At 39.9% G+C, this 22,547-nt stretch overlaps 1 protein-coding gene across 4 annotated transcripts in view; it reads left to right on the top strand.

The window, feature by feature from the left end:
- The window catches only part of CTNNA2 (catenin alpha 2), an 803,547-nt gene that overhangs the window by 736,993 nt on the left and 44,007 nt on the right, over positions 1 to 22,547 (top strand). For all 4 annotated transcript variants that reach the window (XM_048846332.2, XM_048846333.2, XM_048846330.2 and 1 more), the window contains 3 exons: positions 8,229 to 8,380; positions 15,683 to 15,796; positions 20,404 to 20,585. In XM_048846332.2, the coding sequence (XP_048702289.1) occupies positions 8,229 to 8,380; positions 15,683 to 15,796; positions 20,404 to 20,585 (448 nt within the window). The remainder of the gene's footprint in view (positions 1 to 8,228; positions 8,381 to 15,682; positions 15,797 to 20,403; positions 20,586 to 22,547) is intronic.

The following is a 22,547-nucleotide window of genomic DNA, read 5'->3' as shown; positions in this document are numbered from 1 at the left end:
TAAATGACTTCTTAGAAATATAAAAGCAAAATTCATATGGCTTTCAATAGATGTTAATTGTTATCTGCAGTGGGAAAACAAGGCCCCAGAGTTTAATCTTTTGTTTTGTCCTGTACCACATTCTACAATAGTGCATGGATTTTAGTTTTGTTTGTATTACAAGCTATTCCCTGTGTAGTTAGCTCTGCTTTGTTTTTACAACAAATAGAACAGAAAGTGGTTATTAAGAATAACTATAACAACTTAAAGTATCTCTCAGATGTATTTACCTTTGTGAACATTGTGTTAGTAAGAAAGAACAGGAGAACTTGTGGCACCTTAGAGACTAACAAATTTATTAGAGCATAAGCTTTTGTGAGCTACAGCTCACTTCATCGGATGCATAGAATGGAACATATATATATATATATATATATATATATATATATATATATATATATATACATGCAGATAAGTTGGAAATTACCATACAAACTGTGAGAGGCTAATTAGTTAAAATGAGCTATTATCAGCAGGAGAAAAAAAACTTTTGTAGTGATAATCAAGGTGGCCCATATAGACAGTTGACAAGAAGGTGTGAGAATACTTAACGTGGGGAAATAGATTCAATATGTGTAGTGACCCAGCCACTCCCAGTCTCTATTCAAATCCAAGTTAACAGTATCTAGTTTGCATATTAATTCAAGCTCAGCAGTTGCTCCTTGGAGACTGTTTCTGAAGCTTTTCTGTTGCAAAATTGCCACCCTTAAATCTTTTACTGAGCGGCCTCAGAGGTTGAAGTGTTCTCCTACTGGTTTTTGAATGTTATGATTCCTGATGTCAGATTTGTGTCCATTTAGTCTTTTGCGTAGAGACTGTCTGGTTTGGCCAGTGTACATGGCAGAGGGGCATTGCTGGCACATGATAGCATATATCACATTGGTAGTTGTGCAGGTGAACGAGCCCCTGATGGCGTGGCTAATGTGATTAGGTCCTATGATGGTGTCACTTGAATAAATATGTGGACAGAGTTGGCATCGGGCTTTGTTGCAGGGATAGGTTCCTGGGTTAGCGTTTTTGTTGTGTGGTGTGTGGTTGCTGGTTAGTATTTGCTTCTGGTTGGGGGACTGTCTGTATACGAGGACTGGTCTGTCTTCCAAGATCTGTGAGAGTGAGGGTCATTTTTCAGGACATGTTGTAAACCTTTGATGATGCGCTGGAGAGGTTTTAGTTGGGGGCTGAAGTTGACAGCTAGTTCCGTTCTGAAGGTCGAAACAACAGATTGGATTTCTACATAGATTGCCTCCATCGACATGCAGATAGGATACCCCTGTCAGGGTTCTAGGCATGTGTCTGCACAGATCTGTTCCTGTGCTTTTTCAGGGAGTTTCTTTGAGCCGATGGTGTAGTTTCTTTTGGTAATCCTCAGTGGGATCAGAGGATAATGGCTTGTAGAATGTGGAGTTAGAGAGCTGCCTAGTAGCCTCTTGTTCATATTTCAACTTATTCATGATGACGACAGCACCTCCTTTGTCAGCCTTTTTGATTATGATGTCAGAGTTGTTCCTGAGGTTGTTGATGGCATTGTGCTCAGCACGGCTGAGGTTATGGGGCAAGTGATGCTGCTTTTCCACAATTTCAGCCCGTGCATGTCGACGGAAGCAATCTATGTAGAAGTCCAGTCTGTTGTTTTGACCTTATTTACAGATAAGTTGGAAGTTACCATATCTTACTATATGTTCCATTCTATGCATCTGATGAAGTGAGCTGTAGCTCACAAAAGCTTATGCTCTAATAAATTTGCTAGTCTCTCAGGTGCCACAAGTACTCCTGTTCTTTTTGCGGATACGGACTAACATGGCTGCTACTCTGAAACCTGTCATTGTGTTAGTATTTTTTTCCACATATATGCCACTAATTCCAATTGATAATAGGTGTAGCTATCAGTTGCCAGGTTGTTATTGTTTGTGTAATAAAACAAATAATTATTTTTTTTCTTTTTATTTTGCAGAAATTCATTCATTTCTGTTTGACATATTGCAATATCATTATTTATCATTTATATAACACCATCAATGTAAAAAGTAAGATAAACACACACAACCATGACCCTGCCATAAAGGGCATAAAATCTAAAGATATAGAGAGAACACCATACAGTCAACACAGGTATAAGTAGGTGGATTTCCATTTGGATGTTAGTTAAGCTCAGCCTTGTAGATCATGCGGATATCTAGCAGTGGTTTGAAAGTGAGCAAAGGAACCTGGTCCAGCACTCATTGAAGTCAATGGAAAGAGTCCCATTGACTTCAATGAGCATTAGATAAAGACCTTGGTGAATACTGACATGGAAGCTGTGCAAACTCTAGAGATGTTGTGGAAGAAGGCAAAGATTGCGGAGCAGGCAAAGGGAAAGTTTGGAGAAAGGCTAAGGAGAGCACAGGTTAGTTATAGTATGAAATGAGGCCAAAGCAGTAGAATTTTTTATACGTCAGAAGACTGAAATGTATAAGGAAGAACGAGGGGAGCCTTTGCAGAGGCTAAAAAGAGAAGGAGAATGAATGGTGGAGTGAAGGAGAGAAATTGTATCTAAGATAGATAGGTAGGAATAGGAGAACATGTGCAAGAGAGGTTTACCAAGAAATGTGGGTGGAAAGGAAAAGGCAAATTGGAGACATGCATCATAAGAGAAAAAACAATGTGATTGCTGAGGGCCTGGCCATGCAGGGAGAAGGTAAGCAAGACTTCAAAGATGCCCCCATGAGTTAACAGGGGTAATGGTGAATTTTGTCAGCAGTGACAGAAAAGAGAGGAATGTTTGGGAGGAAAGAAGATGAGCTCCATATTAGATGGGGTGGTGGAAGAGATATCAGAGTGGGAGGCAGAGTTACAAAATTCCAGGATTACGAATATTTGTAAGTGATCAGTATTAATTTCTTATTTTGTTGGGCTTCAGTTGACCATATTTCAGTTTCTGAGTTTCATCACATTCAGGACCAGAGGCTCTTTTCCAAGAATTCTGAAGGAAATCAAGGCACTGATTCAACAAAGCACTGAACCACGTTTTTAAATGCTTTGATGAATCAGCGACTAAAGATCCAAGTAGCTGAGCAACTAACAGATGTATCTAATTTATCACTCCAAACAGCTGTTATACTAAAAGACTAGAGTATATCCAACATTATACCCATATTTCAGAACAGTCCTTATTGTGACCCTGAGAATTATAAACCAGAGAGTACTATGCTTCACTGCTACGAGGAATAGAATGGAAAACCATTCAACATAGAGTTATAAAACAAGTAAATGAGTCTCACAAGAGACTGATAAATCAGCAGGGCTTCTGTAAGGTTAAATTATACTTTCCTTATCTGCTATCATTGTTTAAATAACTTCTTAAAAAATAAATGTAATACAAAAAGAGACTCGGTGGATATAATTTAATGTATTTAGATTTTTTAAAGATTTTGATATTCTTTCACAAGAGGCTGTTTAAGAAACTGATAACCAGGGGGTGAAAGGTAGAGGCCTTTGGTGAATTAAGAATAGTTTAAGAGATAAGAAGTAAAGAATAAATGGCCAGAACAAAGCATGGGAAAAGATTAATCCTGTGATGCCCTGTTGTTAGCACTGTGGCCAGTGTTGCATAATATATTAATTAACAGGTCAATGGTGAGGAAGCAAAATTTGCTGGAAGGAAAATACTGATATAGCTGTAAAGACTAAGTCAGAAGGACCTCAAGAAAGGTAATTTTATTCAATTTCACAAAATAGAGAAGTAATTTAATCTACTTGCATGCGCACTCATGGGTTCTGAGTTAATGTAACCGCTCAGCAAAAATATCTAGGTTTCAGAGTAGCAGCCGTGTTAGTCTGTATTCGCAAAAAGAAAAGGAGTACTTGTGGCACCTTAGAGACTAATCAATTTACTTGAGCATAAGCTTTCGTGATGAAGTGAGCTCTAGCTCACGAAAGCTTATGCTCAAATAAATTGGTTAGTCTCTAAGGTGCCACAAGTACTCCTTTTCTTTTTTCAAAAATATCTAGTCATTATTATGGACAGCTTGTTGGAGATATCTATTCAATGCACAGCAGCAGTCAGCCCATGGATAAGATGTTAGGCTGTACATTAATGAGGGTATTCATGAATACCCTGAATACTGCTTTCATTTTTGATCACCACATCTCAAAGACCTAGAAGAAATAGTAAAGGTCAAGATTAGAGCTGTGTGAATATCTGATTTCTTTTGGTTCAGTGGCAGTTCCAAAAAAATGTTGTTGGGGTCAAACTAAACCCATTTTTTGCCTCTTCTCTGTACTAAATAAACTGAACCAATTCCTAGTCGCACTCACCCATGAACTTCAAATCCCAATCAAAATGTTTATGGTTCCAGCTGAATTTTGCTTTTGACTTCTGCTGTCTGCATAGGAAAATCCCAGTCTCTACAGATGTAAGACTGAAATGCAGAGTGTGGGTTTTATAAATGCAATAAAGGTATGTACTTGCCAAATATCACTGTCATAGCATTTTTTCAAGTGTGGCCCGAAAGCCTGAACTGGAGAGCAATGGGTTTCTTCCCTCAATTTCCAAAAAACATTACTGTGCTCAACAATAATGTATGGCCAGAGAAACAATGGGAAATAAGACATTATTAGTTTAATGTGTTTTTTTCTGCTTGTCCAGCACATCAACCACAACTAAAGCATTGATTTAAAAATGCATTTTGGCAAGCAAGCAATTCCAAATTTAGTTTAATAACTTTCTGCATTTAAAAAAGGCAAATTAAAGTGTGTGTGATAGTTGACATTAAGGGACAGTTTATTGTCAGGTGTGGCAGAGTACAAATGGTTTGAGAGTGGATAAGTGCCTTTTGTCACATAGCAGCCAATCACAACTGTATATTTTGTGCAAGGACTGCTTCTGGCTAATGCCATCCCAAAAGGTCTTTAAACCCTGCTGCTTATAGAGGGGTTAAGCACACGGATGTTTCCAAAGATAACAAAACATGGCTCTTTGTCCCTCTCTAGTGCTAAATCAGGGATCTGCAGGTTTTGGCACGTGGCCTGTCAGGGAAATCTGCTGGTGGGCCGGGACGATTTGTTTACCTGCAGCTTCTGCAGGTTCAGCCAATCGCAGCTCCCACTGACCGCGGTTCACCGTTCCAGGCCAATGGGGGCTGCGGGAAGCGGCGTGGGCCGAGGGATGTGCTGGCTGCTGCTTCCCGCAGCCCCCATTGGCCTGGAACAGTGAACTGAGGCCAGTTGGAGCTGTGATCGGCCAAACCTGCGGACACTTCAGGTAAACAAACCATCCCGGCCCGCCAGAGGATTTCCCTGATGAGCCGCATGCCAAAGGTTGCCGATCCCTTGGCTAGATGTTTATGAATCTGTTACTAAGCCTCTGAGCTAACAGTCTTAATTCTACAATTGCTGCCTCATTTGCATTACCACCTGGAGAGAGACCATCTGTGAGGCTTGAACCCAGAACAACCTCTGAATTTAAAGGTGGGGACCCATACATGCTTCAGCTAAGGAAATGTGTCCTTTAACTTAGTGACAATAGTAGCTGATTCATAAACTTCTACACACGGTTTAGCCAGCATAGGGAGAACAGAGACTTTCACTGGGTTAATGTGGGTTACACGCTTCCAGTAGCTGAAGAATTTTTGTAGACATAATGATCCCTATTCTCCTGTGAGAACAGTCTAGCTCCTGTCTGGGCTATCACAGAGCTATTGCTTACTTTAACAATTTAGTCCTAAGAAATGCACAATAATGGGTTCTATTGTGGTATATTGGGTAAATATGTGAGTTTCAAACTTTTAAACAAAAATTCAATATGCAGCCTTTCTATGGTGAGAAGTGCTTCTTACCATGTACATTTTTTAGGCTCTTCTGCTGAACAAAGCAGGCACAGCTGCCTTTTCAATGTTTTAAAGTACATATTTCCATGATACCAGAGGAGCAGTCATAATTTATCAAGTAAATAATCCCTTACAAATACTCCAAGGCAATATGCTCTGAAGTCCACATATGTAAAGCTACAATTTCAGTGAGTCTCTTCTGATGGCCAGGCTAGCTGGAAATACACATTACAGAGTTCCATCTTTTTTTTAATTTCCATGCATCGGGGTGTTTAATTTCCATGGATCAAGTGAAGCTTTAAGGAAAAAAACCTATATAAATAAATATAGCCCAGCTATAAAAATAAATTGCAGTATATATTACAAGCAGGGGGATGAATTACAATGGAGAAATAAAGTAATGAGAAAACATTTTTTCACTTGGGGAAAAAAATCCCATCGATGAGCTTTTTTTGGCCATGCACTAGTTAGTCTCCTTAAGGAAGCGGTAGATGCCTCTTCATTTAATTCACTTCAAACTGAATCAGAGAAAGCTTTCAGATATACAGTGGAGGAGAATCCTACATTGTCTGAACTGTCTGGACCTTATAGGTCTTTTCCATCCCTAATTTATATGTATTAAAGAAAGCTCCACTATCTTCTTACATAAAATATATTTTGGGGGTTGGCAGAATAAACTATATTTTGAGTTGATTTATTCGTTTAACAGGTTCCACTAAAGTGAGTTGTGTCTAATGAATACCAATTAATATAAGAATTTCTCATGCCAAATTCAGGTTAGAATGAATAAATTAAATCATGCATAAAGCTCAGAACTGGAAAAGATGAGTCTGTGTTTGCTATCGGTGGTTCTTCTAAATATAAGAGATCATTTCTCCCAGTAATATTGTTGGGAGTTTCTCATGTATACAGATGGCAGGATTGGGCTGGTGGTGAGAAATAAAGGGGATGAAAAAGAATAAAAGAGCAGAAAAAGGATTAGATGTTACTGTAAGATCTTTGGGACAGGAACTGTCTTTTTGTCATGGGTTTGTAAACAACCTAGTTCAACAGGGTACTTGGTCAATGACTGGAGCTCCGAGGTGCTACCACAATTCAAATAATGATTATCTATATATCAGTAAAGATGGCCAAATATTTATAAATCTATTCACCTCAATCCATGAAACCAATCCATGAAACCAATGGGAACTGATCAGTCATGCATTGCTTATATTTGTTATATCTATATCTATATCCTACTAACATTTATGTATGTGCTTAACTTTAAGCATCTGAATAGTTTTCAGAGTGGTAGCCGTATTAGTCTGTATCAGCAAAAATGAGGAGTCCTTGTGGCACCTTAGAGACTAACACATTTATTTGGGCATAAGCTTTCGTGGGCTAGAACCCAGCAAGATTACTCATGTACTTAAATGTATGTAGAATTTGGCCTTAGCCGAAAAAAACCCTGATACTGGGAACATTTGCTACTCTGTATAGAACCAATGACTGTGAATTCAATGGACTGTTTGTGACAGTCTTTTGCTCCATGGTAAGTGCTTGTTGGAAATAGGGTAAAGATTAATCTTTAATTAAAGTTTATGTCATGTGATGAAACCTCCAAGAATACACCCAATCAAAATTGGCAATACAAGCGGGGAAGCACCCTAAGATTTTACAATTACTCCAGTGACAAAACTATAGAAATATCTATCAACTACTAAAATAAATAAATAATGAATATATTCATTATGTGTGTATTCTTAGAGCATACATATACCCCAGTCATTAATACCTGGAAGGGATTGTTAATTTACAGCTGCTGATGTCTTTCATCATATAAACATTACTATAATGAAGAAGCAGGGACTTACATACCTTCAGAAATAACATTTACCAGATTTTTGCAGTCTAAGAATGTTTTGGGTTTGGGGGTGTGGGGGGGAACGACTTTTTATTCATTGTGAGTTACACTATGGTTTGTTAACTAATTTGAATAACGGCTAAATCGCATTTTGGTCATTTTGCATGAATAACATTGTATTAGCATAAATTCCAAGTTGTAATTTTCTAGGCATGCTTTTGAATGTACTTAACTGACATATGAGATGAGTTAGAGACTTTAAAATGACAGTGAGTCATTCTTTGTTAAAGAGTTGTTAATTCTTTGTCATATAATTACAGGTAACTACATTGTTTTCTTTCTCTCACAAAATGTGACAGAATGCCCTGCACACCTCTAAGTCAGCACAAATCCAGTCAATGAACCTTCCTTTCTGTGTCTTGAAACTATGACAGCAGCATGTTTCATGCCCGCTGGAAAGGATTTATGGCCAAGGGCAGGGGAGAATATACATGAAAGAAGGTCTGTAATCATACTGCCTTTCATTTTGTTTAATCTAGTTATGCCACGTTTTGCTGAACAAGTTGAGGTTGCCATTGAAGCATTGAGTGCGAATGTCCCGCAGCCATTTGAAGAGAATGAATTCATAGATGCCTCCCGCTTGGTTTATGATGGAGTTCGTGACATCAGGAAAGCTGTTCTGATGATCAGGGTATGTAAGGCACCTGGGAAATAAAGGTTGGTGCTCAAAGGAAAGTGTCATAAAAGACGAGAGGAATGTAAAAGCTGCCTGGCACCTAAATTGTTTTACAATCAAGACGAATCATTTGACTTGGAAATGAATGTAGGACAAATGTTTGTACAGCAGGAAGATCTTGTTAGTAAAGAGATCAGATTATTTTAACACTTGTGTGTGAGTCTGAGGTTTGGATAAATTAAGGAGCAGCAGCAGAGGCGGCAGCCGTATGTCGCACTACTAGGTTCCACAAATAGCTGTCTGTGCACCTGAATTGTAACATGTCACACCCTGTTGTTCCAGTCGTTAGCCTCTTTAAAACAGAGTTTGATATCGGACGTTGCGTAGGTTTCCGTTTATGTAGCTCTGTGTTCCCAAGGAAATAGCAAAAGATGCACAAAAGATATATTTGCTAATTATCCAGGGTAGGATTTGATCACATTTCTCTGTATTGCAAGGCCTAGTACAAAAGAATTATTTCAGTGTTAGTGCAATTGTTTTGTTAAGACCTTAGTTGTTTGCATGGAATATTTTATTGTTAATCCCTGCATGCATCTCGGTAGGTATTCTTAATACCTAAATGAGTAGATAAATTACCTTGCTGCTCCACAGAGCTTCCAAATGGATGGTTTAAAATGTTTATGCAGGTAAAGAAGGTGCCGTTTGAATGTGGACTAGCTGATCGATTCAGTTTGATCGGTCATCCTTTTTATAATAAGCTGAGCAATAATAAGCAGAGAATAGGTCAGCCTAGTTCTTCAGGGTCACCACAGCCACATCATAAAGAGCCTGGCCCTAAGAACAACTGAGCTCCTGTTTGTAAACAATGGGATGTGTGGCTTCGATAGGACCTGTCAGGATCAAGCCTCAGGCCCAGTGAAAGCCATGCAAACACAGCAGCTGTGAAAACACTTCAAAGAATCTGAAACACAGCAAAATAAAAAATTCCCTATTTAAGCAACTGGCAGTGTTGAAACAATAGCCCTCACTTTGAGCAGCTTTCAGCAAGCTGGTAACCATGCTTGGTGGTTGTGACTAGCATGGCACTGATGAAAACCCTGGAAGGATGTGGGCTGTCAGCTTTTTTTTATTCATCTGCCACTATCTGCTACACATGCAATGGAAGCTATTTAGATGCTTAACTTTATATTTGCAATGCATTTAGGTTCCGGTCCAGTGTCTAATGCCAAACCCAGATAGCTGGGAAGGTAGGCTTGCAGAGGCAATCCTCCTCCTAACAACAGGCATATGCAACCCCATCACGTGAGAGGGAAATTAGAGGATGCTTATGTTACAGGATCAGACCACCTCGGACTGTCCTCTTTCCCTCTGTATAAACTGTCACAGATATCGGGCCTTTCAGCTACCCTCTGCAGAAGCCCCTGGTTTCCAGCTCCTCCCCTTGCACAGCAGGACTATACCAGATGTGTTACCAAGGCCACCTGCACTCCTACAGTGGAAAGGGCTAGATTTTTTTCTTAGCAGTAAAACACCACTTTTAATTCTGGATTTACATCCCTTTCCCTCCCCCCGCCCCCTTATTCCCCTCCTGACATGTTAACCACTAGCCTGGAAAGCTGATCAGCATGCAGGCCTTGTGAGCTCTATGAAAATATCCCAATTTACATTTTCAATTGTATCATTCTGCTGTTTTTCAGTTCTGCATGAAATCTGAGCTGGTGAATTCTGCAGAGTCACATTATGAGGTCAGGGTAAAAACTTCCTTCCAAACATTAACAAATAGATGGAACCTGATGGGCATTCCTCACTTGGGCAAAACTCACACTTGTTTTGTCAGAGCAAAGAGAGAGGGATGGATGGATAGATTATTTTGCAAGTTCAATGGGGCAACTCAAAGACATAAAGTTACATGGGTCCATTTTTGCAGGAGCAGTCTTACTTATAGTGATAGTGGGTACAAAATGTCAGAAAGAAATGTGATTTTCAGTCTGAACAGTTTCTCTTTAGAGCACCCATCCAAACAACTGCAAAGTAGGAGAAATTGACTTCTGTAAATGATATTGGGTACTGGCAGTGCTAATTTTACCACACTGCCTTGCTTGGTTTGCTTCATTTATGACATTAGGAGTCCATCTGTATGAATAAAAGGGTACTTTAGTCATCAGTCTTGACTCTGCTGAGATTGCCAACGAGATAGTAGGATTTTCTTGTCAATTTACCTGTCCTTTAGATAACAAACAGGTAAACTACAATCTGCTAATAACAAGAGATAAATAATGACAAGAGATCCAGAATCCAGTAACAACAGTAAGAGATACAGGATCCATGAAAATAACCTTATATTACAATTAAATGCACAGTTACGAAGGCTTACTTTGAAAACAATCGCTGAAGTATTTTTACCCAGTGATGAAGTTAGTCTCACATACCCCTCCGATTTGTGCCTTAAACCTTCTCCCGGGATTAAAATGACTTGTAATCTTGTCGGAGCATCTGACAGAAAAAAAATATCATTCCACAATAATTGTTCATGTGCATGTCACAGAAGAATGGAAGTTCCTGAGATAGTTGTCTCATTCCAGGGAAGAAATACATCCAGTTCTTTTAAACTAGTTTTTCTTTGTATTACTGCTTTTAATAAACTAAAGAAAGAGAAAGAAATCTTTTTTTTTCTTTATTTTCCTTATGGAAAAGAAAGGAGAACCATTATACTACTGGGGAATATTAATATAGTTGGTATAAAAAAAAATCCTTCTTCCAAGCTTGAAAAAATACTGATGGTAGCATAAATGTAGTAATACAATTATGGAAGCTAAAATGAAGATAGAAAATAACGTAATTCAGTCATCTATCACTGTCTAGGGATCCTGTTACACATCGTTTTGTTTCATAGCTACTTATGAGTTTTCCCTAGTTATGGGAATGGAAATGAAACCCATTGTACAGTTAGCAACTACCACAAGGGCATCTTTTACATGTTTGAATGGCCAGGAGGTTGAGTCTTTTGCTCTCAGATGGGAGTCTTTCGCGACTGTCATCTGTGCCATTGTTACCTCAAGATTAGATTATTACAATATGCTCTGTGTGAGACTACATCCTAAATCTATTTGGAAATGGAGCTGGTGCAGAATTTAATCACCTGCTTGTTAAGTTGTGTGTCTTGTAAGCATATTACACCAGTGTTCTGTGATGTGTATGGGATACCTGTTGGTTTCCAGGTTGAATTTAACGTGTTGGTTTTGACCTAGAAGACTGTAAATATCCAAAAATCTGTTGCGAGGCTGCCTCTCTTTCATTGCCAGTAAGGTAATGCTGCAGTCAGCAAAGGTGCTGCTAGGAGGACATTCTCTATTAGGGCCTCTCAGTTATGGAACTAGTCCCCTCTTGGTCCAAGAATACTCCAGATATGACACTCCAAGGAATGCGCCAAGGCACTTGTATTCCCCCTAGTTTTTGGAGAGTAGGAAGAATTCTGAGGGTGTCTGGTTGGTGATGGGAGAATAGGGTAATTTCTTTTTTGTCTTTCTTTTTTCTTGTTAAGAGGGTTAAACTGGCTTGTTGGAGTTATAGCAATGCTGGATTTATTATAAAAATTGCACTTCCTACAGTTGTCAAATACATATAAAACTATGGCTGAGTTGGTTGTTTTATCTTTATAAAATATATTTAAATGGATAAAGACCAAACACCCCTTTCAAATCTCCTCATATAGACATTTTTTTTAAATCTTATGGATGCACAATTATTCCTTCTGGTTTATGGTGGGGCCACATGGAAGATAGAACAGACTTATATTGCTGAAGATTATTTTGCTTCATTGCAGTTCACTAATGTAGCCTGATCTTGCTCTTCCTGTCCCCAGTGATTGATACAATTTGGATTTAAAATGGGTGTCTTACTGGTGCCTATAGTGTAACCCACACACCTCCTGGGTGTGATGCTCTGTCCCATCTAGTGGCACTGAGACACTTAGAGAGAGATTAATGAGTCTGCTCTACAACCTTAGCTAAGGGCCATGTGGCTCTTAGCTTATGCAGTAGAGGCTCACGTACTAAGCTCCCAGGTTTGATCCTGCCCACCGACAACTAGGCTCTGTCAGCATTACAAGTGGGGGCTCGTCCTGGATTTCAACTGGGAAGTCTCTGAAGCTTGGGACGCGCTTCCTCAGCTCAAGGAAGTATGTAACCCACACACCTCCTGGGTGTGGTGTTCTGTCCCATCTAGTGGCACCAAGACCACTTAGAGAGATTAGTGAGTCTGCTCTACAGCCTTAGCTAAGGGCCATGTGGTTTTTAGCTCATGCAGTAGAGGCTCATGCACTAAGCTCCAGAGGTCCCAGGTTCGATCCCGCCCACTGACAACCAGGGTCTGTCAGTGTTACAAAAGCAACAGGTTCAAGTCCTGACAGGATTTAATCAGTCCTTCATTCTTCCAAAGTAAACTAATTGAGTTCCAGACACTGTTGTGAGCCTCGGAGATTAGTTTTTAAAAACAAGATCCTGTCTGCTGTGCACAGACATTAAAGACCCCATGACACTTTTTGTAAGACCCTGCCTAAGGCATGTACTTTAAAAGTCAAAATATGTGTTTTATAAAAGTGTGGTTTGTATCCCTGTGCCTTGTCTCCAAGCAAATTGAAGAGCTAGTTAGCATCCGGCGGTATACCTAAGAGATCAGGCTGCGGGAAAGCAATGTTGCAATAGTAAATAACAAACTAAAGAGTCAGCTGATTAGTCAGTTTTAGGCCCCAATTTTCAAAAGTGCATTCACCCTTTTGTGCATACCTGATGTGGTGGGTGTGAAGTTGGGCACATTCCAAAGCATGCCAATCACTTTGAATGTGGGCCTAAAACCAGCTGATTGCTATTGTTGATCTTAATGCAGAAAAGAATCAGCTTCAGCAGAAAATGAGGACATTTCATCCTCCAGAGTTGAAAACCTTAACAGAAAATGGGATGGATGTGTAAAGCTAGCTTGGGGCTAGATCTGAGCTGTGCATGGAGGAGGTATTTAGGTTCCATATAACTACTGTAGAATATTGTTACATACAAATACCTCTATTAAAGTGTCCCTTCTTTTGCATGATAACCGTTTGTTGTTTTTTTTGGCGGGGCGAGGGGTTGTTTTTTCTAAGCTCACCACCTAAACCAAATTGGATGTTTTTCCCTCTTTTGTGTACTGTGGTTTGTAAGACAACAAATATCAGATTTTAAAGCAACGGCTGTGTTTTGTTTCAGAATGCTTTCTTAGGCGTAAACCACTTAAATGCAGAGCTTTCTGAGTATGCCTTACCTCTTTCACAGACTTCCTCCTGTGCCCTAAATTGATGTCATTTGTCCACATTGTTTTGTTTGTTCTCCCAGGCTGTTCTCTCAGGGCTGGATTATCACAGCCCTTTTCTGGCTGCATAGGGTAGTTACAAGACCCCCTTACTACCTTGCCCAGATTGCAACTTTGGCTGTGGGCGGTAGAGGAGAGACTATTTGACCAGTATTGTCACCTGTGAGCAACTGGGAGTAGAGGGAGCTGAGAGGAGCAGGAATGAGGAGGAGCTCTGACTCCACCCTCTATTTGACAGCCACAATAGCTGGCTGAGTGCATGGTGGGTGTGAAATAAATTGATTCATGAAAAGCACTTAGAGCAAGGGGTGAGCTGATGAAGAGCTGGACTTTGAGGTACAAGTCCTTTTCTGGTTTGCTCCTAGACTGGATCTGCTACACATTGTCCCTTATTGAGGGCAGATTTTAATGTCACAGTCTAGCTGTTAGGCAGTTGAGAGATGACTGTAGCACATACAATATTAACAGAACCAGACAGTGGGATTTTATAATGATGGATAGCATTCAACAATTTCCCCAGTAGTAGAAAAGAAAAGACAATTTATATTTTCACCTCCACTTTATCTTCTGTGTAACCTGTTACATACACTAATTGTACATGCATCCCTTCAGTGATTCTGCCAAAGTTTCATATCTATACTGTCATACTGTATTTCTTCCTTCAGAGCTCAACGTCAAATCTCATATTTAATTCACACTCTAAAAGTCAAATGAAGATGGCCTCTTCTTGTCATGTGCACATAACCATACAGGAAGCACAATCGCAATAAAGCTGTGGAATTCCTTGCCAGAGGATGTTGTGAAGGCCAAGACTATAACAGGGTTCAAAAAAGAACTAGATCAGTTCATGGAGGACAGGTCCACCAATGACTATTAGCCAGGATGGGCAGGGATGGTGTCCCTAGCCTGTTTGCCAGAAGTTGGGAATGGGCGACACCTGTGATCTCTCTCTTTATATTGTTATTTTGATTATTCATTTGGATAGAGTAGCTCCTAGCAATATTATTAACTATTCAATATATTGTTAAATATTTGTATTTTTTAAATATTAATATTAATAATGTATTGCTATATTTTTATTTAGTCATTGTGTTTCCCCCCAAACTACAATACAAGAGCACCCATCCAATGCAAAACAAATTGGAAAACTACACTAATAAATAAATAGCTCCATCAGTCACTAGATCAAAGGACCTAGTGACAACATAAATAGAACAAAAACTAATTGGTTTCCCCACGTGACCCCCAACAGAGCTCACACCACCACTGCTCAGCCCTGTCCAACACCCAATTCTCTTGGGCAAGGGAGAAAAGGTGTATCTTGCAGCATGCCCTGAAAGCTAACAATCTTTCACTCAATGGACCTGGGGAAGAAGTTACAAAGGCCTAGGACTATGCAGAGTGTTTAGTTTCCATCACCACCAAGATGGCATGTTTCAAAACTTTATACCTGCTTTAAAAATAATTGACCAGATCATCTACATTTCCTTTGAGGGGAAACCCTGCATTTGCTTTGAGGACTTCTCTTTTTCTACCAGTCTGTGGTTACCTTTTCCCAGGTACTTACTTTCTCTCTTGAAGATTAGGCAGGGTGTTCTGGCACTCTAATAGTATTAGTCTCCCTTTATAGACCAATTAGCATTATTTTGAAATATTGCATTTCGGCGGTGAATACATCCAAAAGATATGCGTTCATGAGACTGCATTCATCATGTTAACTGAGTTAAGAGAAATCACAGCAAGGCGATGATGAATGTGAAAGAAACCAGAGTTGGAACAACTTAATTCTGAGGACAATTCAATTTCAGGACCTGACTGCCTGGGCAGACAAGTTAATTTAAAAGAAAAAAAGAAACAGTGTTTCCTGGGCAGGTAGTCGATGAAATAAGAACTTACTGTACACTGGAGTTTGTCTGTATCTTTTATAAGCCCGTCATCACTGCCTTCTCCTCTCTCTATTTCTCTCTCTTTTTCTAGACCCCTGAAGAGTTAGAGGATGATTCAGACTTTGAACAAGAAGATTATGATGTCCGCAGCCGAACAAGTGTTCAGACTGAGGATGACCAGCTTATTGCTGGGCAGAGTGCAAGGGTGAGTATAAAATCCGTGTACCCCGTCAACTCTGTATTCAGCTCCAAATGAAAAGGTATGCCTCTGAAAGCAAATTGGGAGATTTAAAATTTTGGGGGTCACTTCAGCAAGAAGGCTGGGAATTTTGGTTTTCAGGCATAGATATTTATTTAGGTCTTTTCACTTGCAGTACATTTGGGCCAAGATTCTTGTATGATTTTTGTCAGGATTATGTGATGTCTTGTATCAGTTATTTGCTCAGGCTAGAACTATAGTAAAAGGCCTTGCACATTTGGAATGTACTGTAGCGGAGAGTATTCACGAAATTTAAAACAAACAAACCAACGTAAGGGCACAATGTGCAGTATCTGAAGATATCTTACATTTGTCATGTTTCTCAGTGTGCTGACTTGTCTAGGAAAGCTGTTTAAGGTGCTGAGTAGTCTCTGTAACCTAATTGTAATTGAAGACATTTGTTACTGAGTCAATGTAATTTTACCAGCGTAATTATATCATGATAAACTGGAGACATTGTGATTTGTGACCTTAGCGTAGGCACGGCGATTGCAAATGGAGTGGACAAGTGCTTCAGGGGTCAGAGATGCTGGAGAAATGAAGTTGGGTGACCCTCAGGATTATTCCACCCTCTGATTAATGTTTACCTTTTGCTAAGTAGGCTCCTCAGTTCAGATAAGAAATCCAGTGAATACTGTGTTGTTAACACACCACATGAACATGTATTTGACTGGAAAGAGAGTTTAAAATCCTCCCCTTTTTTAACCTGGTACAGAAGCAGTGAAGAGACATTGTGGAGAACTGGAAAATCTCTGTTTTATTTTTATTACTATTGTGCATCCCTCTATATGTTTGCTTATGGTGGGTTACTTACTCTTCAGATGGATCAAAAGAGAGCTATTAGGGGAACCAAACTGGAAACACAATAGCCCAGATGGGGAGCATCCCAACAAACACCAAAACACCATAGCCAGGTTAGCGACAGCAACTTCTTGGTCCCAACCCTGCTTAGCTGATTGCCAAGGCTGAGAATCTGGAGAGCAAAAGATGTTGAAAGGGAGGGGGAAGCTCTCAGCTGCTGCAGGCTGACACAGACTGAAGGAGGAGCAGGGTCTGCAGCAAGCAGGCTGTAACTTGGTCCCCAGGAGAACAGAGGCACTGAGGTTATGTCATGTCTACCTTGAGGGGAACGCCAAATGTAGGTAAAATAGTGGGCACGCAGAGCTCTCTGTTTTATATCCATGTCTGAGTGCTGTGAACCTTTTGGCAAATAAATCTTACTTTTAAAAAAAAAATAAAAAGTTGTTTCTGTATCACTGTGTGCTCTTGCTGCCCACTGGGTGCTGGAGAAAAACATTTGCAGGTGCCAAACCTGTTAGGCCTGCTATGTATTGTTGTTGGTAACCAGGAAGATTGGACCCCGTCAGAGAGTGGTCAGATCACAGGGTCCCCTCCAAAGAGAGGTAGAGGAACAGGCCTGTCACTAGAAAGGGGAGCACTTAGGGGACTGGCAAAGGGTCTCAGAAGAGGCAGCCTGCCCAGGGACCATGGCAGTTATATCTGAGAGGTTTTTATGGTTTAAAGAGTGTTACATAATGTTTAATGCATGCAGAAAGACTGAGTGCTGAAATAAACTCAAGTGTGAAAAGTTTCCTGGTGCTCTTTAGTGGATTCAGATTCTGTCCTTATTTCTTTCATAGCTAAACCTGGGGCAATGGGATCATGCTGCTCTTTCAGTAATTAAAATTAGAATTAAAAAAATAGATTTAGATGAAGAGAAATAGGGACAGTCATAGCATCCTTATTAAGGGCCTAATCCAGCTAGCAATTGAGTAATCTCAAATCCTATTATAGTTATTATTGTGGTTGTCAGTTGTGGTAAATACTGGACAAAAATATAACGGACAGTGACTGCCCCAAAGGCAGTATAAGACAAGATCCAATGGGTGGATACAACAGCATCAGAAGGAAGACAAGGTGAAAATGAGATGATTATGATCAGTGTGATGAGCATAAGCCGCAAAAGCCACTGTGTTGAGTGACCCCTTGAGCTGCAGCTAGTCAGCCAGGAGCTCCGGAGGCTCCCGAGATGTAGGGGGGCCACTGGCACCACCATGGTGGCCCTGTCGCTCTTCCTCTTCCGGAGGTCCTGCCCCTGCTCTGCTTCTTCCCCCAAGGCCCCGCTCGCCGCTCCCTCCTGTCTGCCTGCTCCCCCCCCATCACTCACCCTTGGGGCAGGACAAAAGTGATGGGGCAATGGCCCCTTGGACTCTCCTTTTCCAGCACCCCTGTACTCAGCCTCCTGGGGGATGCCATATAGGACTGTTTGTTGGAGAAAAGTTAGGATTTTAGTTAGAGGCTATAATAGATTTGTATAATATGCCTACTCCATAAAAGCTATTAGCATTTCAGTGGAAAGGATTGGTGTCTGTCTTTGAAGGGAGATAAAACTTGAATATACAATCTGCATTTGCTGCTGGGTATGGCTCCTTAGAAAGGCATCAGCAACCGAAACAGAGTCATTAAGACATACTGAACCAGCACTGAGAAGCTCAGGTTAAACTGTCCACGAAGACAGGAACCAAACACAAGTAATACAGTTTGGTCTTCTTAGCTTCCTGATAATACAGATCTTTATTTTCACATCCCATTAGTTACAATGAATTCATCAGTTCTAGAGTGTTTAGAGGGGGCTGGAGGGGGAGAAAGAGAGAGAGTTTAACTTACACTGCATTTCTCTGTGGAAAGACTAATGTGTTAACATTTGAAACCGCTGAGTTACATTGATAAGGCCTAATTAAAACTCATGTGTTGAATTTTAATTTGATTAACTTGCAAATTTCTCATTTTCTGATCTACTGTTTATAGATAACCTTTTTTAATTCCAGTTTTGGAAAAGGTCAATTGTGAATTTTTAAAAGCGAAGAGCATTGTAAGAATATGTAGAGAAAGACTTCATCTGATTGAAAGTGACATAAACAAGAAAAAATTTAATGACACTTAAATGTGTCACACCCCATTAAATGCATAATGCAGTCTTCAGAACCCTGAAGCCAAATAGTATCTCATCTTGAGAATCATTGTTGGAAGTGTCCATTTCATCTTCAAAAGTAACTTCCATAATTTTGCCATTTTTTTGGTAATTTTCCTTTTCCTTTGTTGATAGTCAAGGCAAATTAGAATCAACCTATTTAGTGCCATTTTGCATATCATCCAAGAACTAATTAAACCACTAAATGTTATTGAAAGGTACGTTCATTCTGTTCATTTTAAACATACTCCCTTGCATGCCATGGCTTATTTCAACCTCAAGTTGAGTAGAAAGCCAGGGTGTTTCTGACTGACAGTGAGATATGGAGAGGTGGAGGTGTTTGACGCTCAGTCAAACTACGGGGCTGCCTGTTAGTGTGTATTTCCTTCATTTTACATCTGTCTAAAGTTTTAGATATAATAAAAAAATCCTGTCTTTTAGTTTAATTGTAGTGGCTTCGGCCCACCCTCTTCAGTCTGCAATGTCATAGATGTACAGTCTTTAATCTTGGAAAGATTTAATAAGGACTTTAAAAATCCCTTGTTTTACAGGAATATGTTGCAGTTACTCTTGAAATAGCTGATGTAGTGAAAACAAAATTTGGACCCTGTTATTAAATGCATAGACTTTAATTTAAAAATGTTTAATAGTGTGAATGCTCTGAGAGTGAAATCAGTTCTAAAGACCATCTTTAATAGGCAACCACTGTTTTAAGAGACCATTCTGAAGCACACCTGTGAGGTTTCCAGTTCAATTTTGCTTGTCATGTGGTTATGCTATAACTTATTCTAAACAATCTGGTCCACTTAAAACAACTGGACTCATTTATGGCAGATTTCACTGTAGCCGGGGCCACATCCTGTGCTAGTATAAATCAGTGTAACCCTACTGAAGTGAGTAGAGCTATGTTGATTTGCACCAGGTAAGCGTCTGGCACTATAAGCTTTGATTGATTTCTGCTATTCTGTATGGAGTCCCCGGGAGTCTCTTTGTTCGGTGTGAAATTATCCTTTCTGAAGAAACTATCTGCACCATTTCACTTTAAGAAAAGGAGTACTAGTGGCACCTTAGATAGACTAATCAATTTATTTGTAGAATCTCCTTCCTTAGAGGTTTTTAAGGTCAGTCTTGACAAAGCCCTGGCTGGGATGATTTAACTGGGAATTGGTCCTGCTTCGAGCAGGGGGTTGGACTAGATGACCTTCTGGGGTCCCTTCCAACCCTGAGATTCTATGATTCTATGATTTCAGCATAAGCTTTCGTGAGCTACAGCTCACTTGCTCACGAAAGCTTATGCTCAAATAAATTGGTTAGTCTCTAAGGTGCCACTGGTACTCCTTTTCTTTTTGTGAATACAGACTAACACGGCTGCTACTCTGAAACATTTCACTTTACAGCTTTCAGAATTAAAATCCTATCCTAAAAAGTGCTGAGTTCAGCTGTGATGGATTTAGCATCCTCAGCTCCCTCTGAAGACACTGGAAGTTGTGTGCGCTCAGCACCTTGCCAGTTTAGACCCTTAGAAACTAAAATGATTTCTAGCTTCCTTTTTTCATGGGCAACTACTCTATGTTTTATCCAGGCTATCATGGCTCAACTGCCCCAGGAGGAGAAGGCTAAGATTGCGGAGCAAGTAGAGATATTCCACCAAGAAAAGAGCAAATTGGATGCTGAGGTGGCCAAGTGGGATGACAGTGGTAATGACATCATTGTGTTGGCAAAGCAGATGTGCATGATTATGATGGAAATGACAGACTTTACTAGGTAAGCACAAAAGCGTTTGGACTGAGAGCTTCCTCTGAAACCCTGCATCATTTCTTTATTATGGTGTTTAAGGAACATTGAGTGTATTTACTATGTTTAAGTAATGTGTCTGTAGCAATTCTAATATTGCTGGTTCTATAATCACTGCCCTGTGTATTTGCCTTTTAACACAAAGGAGATCTTCAATATTGTTTAAACACTGTTCAGTATTAAGACACCAATTCACCAAAGCACTTAAGCACAAGAGCAATTCCATCCCGATTCAGCAAAGCACTTAACCACTTGCGTAACTTTAACCACATGAGTAGCCCCAGTGAAATCAGTCACAGAGGTGCTTTACTTCCTACCAGCGGGCCAGAACATCAAACACACACATTTATATTTGAGACTCCTTAGTGACTTGTTGGTTGGGGGGGACATAAAGCCAGCTTAAAGCGCACAGGTTACTGACATGCCCAAATAGTTCCTTTCACCTGGTTATTTTGGACAGTTCACCATTTAAGATGTATGGTTTTGTTAGTTATTTGCGCATCTTTAATTTCAGCAGAAGTGGTGCAGCAAGGATAATGTGTGACCTGATAGGCCCTCAAATGGCCTTTTGTCTAACACGAGTCAAAATGCGTAAGGCTTGCTGAACTTTCAACATTTCATCGCAATGAATGTCAATCAAAAATAATGGCAAAAAATCCACTGAACTCATTCTCATGACTGAATTTCTTTAAAAAAGCAGCCCTTGATTTCATCCAGAAGTAACTTTCATCAGGACTTGTCAATAACAATGACTTTTTTCCTTGCTTTAATATTTTTTCTAATTACAGTGCATCAAAAGGCTATTAATTAATGTTATCATTTAAACAAAATCATTTTTGTTTATATCCAGTCACATTGTTAATCAGACTAGGGGGACCATTTTACAAGAGATTAAACGCACCCTCCTAAAGTTAGAGTTATCTATGCAGTGCTACAATCCCTGCTGTCTTGGGGAGCGAATGACCAAAAAGTCCTCTCCAAAGCTCATGCTTTGGATATGTTTTGCCACACTTCTGCAAGGCAAAAAACAAACAACCAAGCAAACAAAAATCTCAAACCCACTGTGGCCTTATTCTTCCTTTCTGCACTCGAAAGGGAAAAAATAATTTCCTTAGGCAGAAGAATCATGTAGGGATCTTTCTCTAGAGAGCTGAGTTTCTCTTCCCCCTACAATATGGCTAGCCCCCTGCCCATCTTTCATGGGAAAGGAGTGTAAAATCCCTCTAAACCCTTCATGACAGGGACATAAAAAAAATCTCTTTTTGGTCTGGATCTCTCACCTCTCTTTTCTGAAGCAGAATGAAAAGTTCCTCATGCCTCACTATCAGTTCTGGAAGGGAGAGATGATGATCTAATAACTTCTCAGGGGACCAGAATACAAAGGTTTCTCTACCACATGCTGCATAAGTTTTAATACCTTAATCATCAAACTGAAAGTTTGGTAATTGGATGTTTCTAACATCGAAAGATGAGAAATAATGTGAAAATGAGACTAAAATCACTGTCATGTTTGGAGTAAATTAAAAAAAAGTCAAAGTGGACTGTAGTGCATCTGTTTACACCAGATTAAATAAAGTCTCCTTTAACATCTTCCACTAAAAACAAACAAACAAACAAAACCCCTTTGCATCTCCTTTGTCTACAGTGGCTTCAGTGGTGTTAAAATTGAATAACTCCCAAATATCTGGAGTGTGTTACAGCCAGATGTGCTGATCTCTTGATATAATTGACAGCAAAGCATAGGCAGTCACTGTTAAGGTGACTGGGACTTAAGACTAGCGTACAATTCCTGGTTCTGCCTCTGGTCTGCTGGGTGACCTAGGGCAAGTCACTTCCCCTCCTGCACCTCAGTTTCCCCATGTGTAAAATGGGAATACGGACCTCCTTTTTAAAGCACTTTGGGATGTGCGGGTGAAAATCACTATAAAAGAA

The sequence above is a fragment of the Caretta caretta genome, chromosome 4, assembly GCF_965140235.1.
Source record: "Caretta caretta isolate rCarCar2 chromosome 4, rCarCar1.hap1, whole genome shotgun sequence".
Classification (NCBI taxonomy): Eukaryota; Metazoa; Chordata; order Testudines; family Cheloniidae; genus Caretta; species Caretta caretta.
The sequence above is the reverse complement of the archived record's forward strand: the minus strand, read 5'-3'. Positions and strand labels throughout refer to the sequence as shown.